Source organism: Otolemur garnettii, unplaced genomic scaffold, assembly GCF_000181295.1.
Source record: "Otolemur garnettii isolate 467f Iridium unplaced genomic scaffold, OtoGar3 scaffold00221, whole genome shotgun sequence".
Classification (NCBI taxonomy): domain Eukaryota; kingdom Metazoa; phylum Chordata; class Mammalia; order Primates; family Galagidae; genus Otolemur; species Otolemur garnettii.
This window is the reverse complement of record NW_003852616.1, coordinates 1,584,318-1,589,898: the sequence shown is the minus strand read 5'-3', so window position 1 is coordinate 1,589,898 and position 5,581 is coordinate 1,584,318. Positions and strand designations below refer to the sequence as shown.

The window sequence follows — 5,581 nt, the reverse complement described above, 5'->3', positions numbered from 1 at the left end:
GTCATTGTTGTTTGGCGGGTCCAGGCTGGGGATTCGAACCCGCCACCTTAGGTGTACGTGGCTGGCGCCTTAGCTGGTTGAGCTATAGGCGCCGAGCCATAACAGTTTATTGATGAACCTATCTGTTCCCTTATTACCGAACATTTAAATTGTCTGTAATTTTTACCAGCCTTAGTGTATTATTAACTCACAGCCATTTGTAAATATAACTGATGTGAATTTTTTTTATATTGTCAAATACTTATACCATAAGGGTGCTCCTTGAGAATTATTCAGCAAGGTAAACACTGAGTATAAAAACTAAGAATTGGCTGAAGTGGCTAAGGCGCTAGCCACATACACCTAAGGTGGCGGGTTTGAATCCAGCCCCTGGCCCGCCAAACAATAATGATGGCTGCAACCAAAAAATAGCCAGGCGTTGTGGTGGGCACCTGTGGTCCCAGCTACTTGGGAGGCTGAGGCAGGGGACTCGCTTGAGCCCAGGAGTTGGAGGTTGCTGGGAGCTGTGATGCCATGGCACTCTACCCAAGGGGACAGCTTGAGTCTCTGTCTCAAAGAAAAAAAAAACTGAGAATTTTCAGGAGTCCAATCCAAATCTAAACAAGTAAGTGGGAGAGAAAATAATTATTAATGAGACTCCATGGGAGGAACAACTAACAATTAATGAAAAATTTTGGAGTAGAAATCAAACATTATGAATATGCCTGTCATTTAAAAATATTTCTACTGTTGCATACATTTTCATTTTAGTTTAAGTTAGACTTATCTTAAAGGCCTGGATATTAAGTATAAGAACTAGAATAACTGCAGTACTCCCTCATTTTTTCTATATATCTTATATTGTTACTCTCTTCTCTTTCCATTGTGTCCTCTGGTACTTTATTTTCATGCTGAAGGACCTCACTTTTCCAGGACAGAAGCAATGTAGCATAATGGTTAAGACAATGCATTTCGGATTAGATCTTGGCTTAGCCATTTATCAGCTGTGTGATCTTTGCTAAGTTATTTAATCTCTCTCATCCTCAATTTCCTCATTTGTAAAATGGGAATATTAGTAGCTACTTTATAAAGTTGTGAGGATTAAATGAGATAATTTAGGGCCTGGTATATGGTAAACAGTAGGTGTTAGGTACTGTTATGAATTTTGATTCATGTAATTACCAGCACTACTATCATCCATTTGCCCCTATCATTTTATTAGTGATACATCTCTTTCTCTGCTTCCTGTTGTGCTTGAACAGAAACCTCATTTCCAGAACATGGGATTTCTTTTTTTTTTTTTTTTTCTTTTTTGAGACGGAGCCTCAAGCTATCCCCCTGGGTAGAGTGCCATGGCATCACGCTCACAGCAACCTCCAACTCCTGGGCTCAAGCGAGTCTCCTGCCTCAGCCTCCCAAGTAGCTGGGACTACAGGCGCCCACCACAGTGCCTGGCCATTTTTTGGTTGCAGCCATCATTGTTGTTTGGTGGGCCCGGGCTGGGGATTCGAACCCGCCACCTTAGGTGTATGTGGCTGGCGCCTTAGCCGCTTGAGCCACAGGCGCCGAGCCCAGAACATGGGATTTCTTATAAACTTCTTCTTGGAAGTAGTTCCTTTTCTAATATCCAACACTTGTTTTATAAGACTAAGAGGTCCATATTTACAAAGCTTCCCATACCTACTTTAAAACTTTCTCCAATTCATTAACTATCCCACCTGCTTTGGGGCTCACAGAATTCTCTATCGCCTTGTCTTAATCTGTTCACTTCATAGTCACTTCCCTGTGTTCATAAACCATAAGCTCTATGGGACTTACATCCTGAGCAACTCAGTTCGTGTCTGGCTTATAGCAAAGAGTTGTTAAAGTATTTTTTGAACTAGTAAATGAAGGACTTTGGCCTTGCCTCAAAACCTACTTTCTACTTAAAGTTTCACTTTTAGAGGAACCTTACTGACATCCCTATGTTAGTTTTCTGTTGCTACTATAACAAATTATGACAAAGTTGGTACCTTAAAACAACGCAAATTTATTAAACTGTATACTTCTATAGGCCAGAAGTCTGAAATGAGTTTCCCTGGCTAAAATCAAAGTGTCGGTGGAGCTTAGTTCCTTCGGGAGGCTCTAGAGGAGAATCCATTTGTTTCCCTTTGCCAGTCCAGAGATGGCCTGAATTCCTTGGTTTGTGTGTCCCTTCCATTTCCAAAGCCAGCAGTGGGCAGCTGAGCCGTTCATGTCACATCACTCACTCTGACTCTCCTGCCACGAAAACTAGTCCTTAAATATGGGACTATTGATTTAATCATATGTCTTATGCACTAATCTTTTCTCCCTTTAATTTTTATTAGAAAAATAAAGAAGGAAAGCATGGATCCTTAGGAGATAATGAAGAAGTAGCCAGACTATCTCCTGACAAAAAACAGGTGAATTTTTAGGATTTTTTAAAGAAGGAATATATGCTTATAATAACCAAGCAAACGGAACAGTATAAAGCAAAATAAAAGTCCCTCCTATATTCAGTTTCCCCATTTCTACTTCCAAGGGAGTTTTTTTTTTTTTGCCAGGGCTGGGTTTGAACCCGCCACCTCTGGCATATGGGACCAGCGCCCTACCCTTTTGAGCCCCAGGTGCCACCCTTCCAAGGGAGTTTTTTTTTTTTTTTGAGACGGAGCCTCAAGCTATCCCCCTGGATAGAGTGCCATGGCATCACAGCTCACAGCAACCTCCAACTCCTAGGCTCAAGCGAGTCTCCTGCCTCAGCCTCCCAAGTTCAAGGGAGTTTTTAATATACTCTTCTAAAAATATTAAGTGCCTTTCTCTGTATGTCTCTTCTGTTTAAAAAAAGGGCAGATGGGATCAGTCTATTATTTGTTCCTATATCTTGTTTTTTTATTTTTAATTTTCAAATTAACTCTTGGCATCTTCTAATATAAGTTCATATAGATGTGTTGAGAAACACTCTTCTATAGTTCTCTCACTTTACCACACATCTTGCTGGTTATGCGATGAATGCAAAGTCCTAACCACTCTGTATTTGGTCCATTTCTCAGAGTTGCATTGGCAGTAATAGCTCCTTCTAGGACAGTGGTTCTCAACCTTCCTAATTCCGTGGCCCTTTATACAGTTCCTGTGGGTTGTGACCCACAGGTGGAGAACTGCTGCTCTAGGACAAAGAGCAAATTGGCTTACTATTTGCTATGAAACAACAGTTTCCCCACACTCCTATAACACAACCAACTACGCGTCCAGGCAACCATCTGTGCCCATCTGGATTACCTCTCATGGGGTTTGAGGGCAAGGAAATAGTTTCACACATGATGCTCATATTGCTTGCTTTCCTGTGAAAAATAAAGTCCTTTGTTTCTGACCCAAGAGTTTGAGACAGAGTCTCACTTTGTCACCCTCAGTAGAGTGCTGTGGCATCAAAGCTCATAGCAACCTCAAATTCCTGGGCTCAAGTGATTCTCTTGCTTCAGCCTCCTGAGTAGCTGGGACTATAAGTACCTCCCACAATGCCTGGCTATTTTTTAGAGACAGGGGTCTCACTCTTGCTCAGGCTGGTCTCAAACTCGTGAGCTCAAGCAATCCACCTGCCTTAGCCTCCCAGTGCTGGGTTTACAGGTATGAGCCACTGTGCCCAGACAAACCTTGCTCTTTTTAATATTGCATACTATTTCCTTGTTACTTTAATCTTTTGATTTTCTAGAGATTCTGATTCATTAGGTGTGGAGTAGAGATTGAGCATGTACATTTTGAAAAGAACTACTTTAATAATTCTAATATATATGCCTGGAGATTTCCTGATTAGTTCTGAGAGTCTGTACAATGCTCAAGAATATAGACATAATGGGTCTCAGAATATTTAAATATTTTCATTATAAGAAAGACAAAGGGGAAAAAATAGTGAATTACCATTTAAGTAAATGTACTAGTTTATATACAAAACAGATTGTCCTTTGTTGCCTGTGTTTTAATGTAAAACTGTGACTAGGGTTACATAGCCGACTTGCCAAGATGTTAGTGAAATGAAAGAAATCAAGATCCAGACAGTGACTCACTAAAAGATTCAGTCTTCTGGCAGTTGCAGTAAGTGGAAGTGCTGAAATGGAATGCAACTTAGGCTTTTATTTGGTTTGTTTTGTTAAGTTTGGATAAAAAAATCTTTGTCTCAAACTTGATATTTTGACCTTAGAAGTAAAACGAAAAAAAATTTTCTTTTCCTGGGGCAGCGCCTGTGGCTCAGAGGAGTAGGGCATCGGCCCCATATGCTGGAGGTGGTGGGTTCAAACCCAGCCCCAGCCAAAAACTAAAAAAAAAAAAATTCTGAAGTGAAAGTGACTATGGACCAATAAATAAAACATGGCCTAAAACATTGTTCTAATAAAAAATAAATTGATGAATATCCTACTCATTTATTAGGAACAATTTTTTAAGTCTTTTGTGGACAAGGTTTCTGACTTTATTTCTGTCTGCTTAACTACTTAGACAATCTAAGTAATGTGAAACTCACTCAGTTGCATCCACTTCCACTGGTCATATTGGCTCAGCTTAACACCGTGAGCTTTGTTGTCAGGATGTTTTGAGAAGCCGTCATCAGTTCTTTTCCAAAGTGACCATTTTAAAAATAATTAAATTGGCTTAGCACCTGTAGCTCAAGTGGCTAAGGCACCAGCCACATATACCGGAGCTGGCGGGTTCAAATCCAGCCCGGGACTGCCAAACAACAATGACAACTGTAACCAAAAAATAGCCAGGCATTGTGCCAGGCGCCTGTAGTCCCAAATACTTGGGAGGCTGAGGCAAGAGAATTGCTTAAGCCCAAGAGTTTGAGGTTACTGTGAGCAGTAACTCCATGGCACTCTACCCAGGGTGACAGCTTGAGACTCTGTCTCAAAATAAATAAATAAATAATAAAAAAATTAAAAAATAATTAAATAAACTAATAACATATGCTTTGTATTAGAGGAGTATAAAAATCTAAGAAATTTTAGGATGGGGAGGGGAAAGTGTTCAAAAATTTAAGTCAAATTTAAAGCTTATTTTAAAAGCTGTGTTCTGGGTGGTGCTTATGGCTCAAAGGAGTAGGGCACCGGCTCCATATGCTGGAGGTGGTGGGTTCAAACCCAGCCCTGGCCAAAAAAAATCTTCAAAAAAAAGAAAAAAAATAAAAGGTGCATTCTTCATATTTTGGATATATTCTTAGATGTATATTTTGTAAAAGAAAGATTTTTGTATTGCGTTTACTTTTATATTTTGGACAGAGTCTTTACTCTGTTGCTCTAGAGTGCAGTGGCATCATCACAGCTCACTGCAACTTCAGACTCCTAGGATCAAGGGACCCTCCTGCCTCAGCCTCCCAAGTAGCTGGGACTATAGGTGCATACCACCAAGCAAGCTAATTTTTTTTTTTTTTTTTTGAGATAGAGCCTCAAGCTGTCGCCCTGGGTAGATTGCCAGAGTGTCACAGCTCACAGCGACTTCCAACTCCTGGGCTCAAGCGAGTCTCCTGTCTCTGCCTCCCAAGTAGCTGGGACTACAGGTGCCCACCACAACACCTGGCTATTTTTGGTTGCAGCTGTCATTGTTGTTTGGCAGGCCCGGG

General features: G+C 40.7%; 1 protein-coding gene across 2 annotated transcripts in view; it reads left to right on the top strand.

Moving 5' to 3' along the window:
• The window catches only part of CDADC1 (cytidine and dCMP deaminase domain containing 1), a 54,413-nt gene that overhangs the window by 9,010 nt on the left and 39,822 nt on the right, over positions 1-5,581 (top strand). Inside the window, exon 3 of one of the 2 annotated variants that reach the window (XM_012812749.1) lies at positions 2,328-2,402. The exons of the other annotated variant lie outside the window; for it this stretch is intronic. Coding sequence (XP_012668203.1) covers positions 2,328-2,402 — 75 coding nt within the window. The remainder of the gene's footprint in view (positions 1-2,327; positions 2,403-5,581) is intronic. 2 annotated transcript variants of the gene reach the window in all.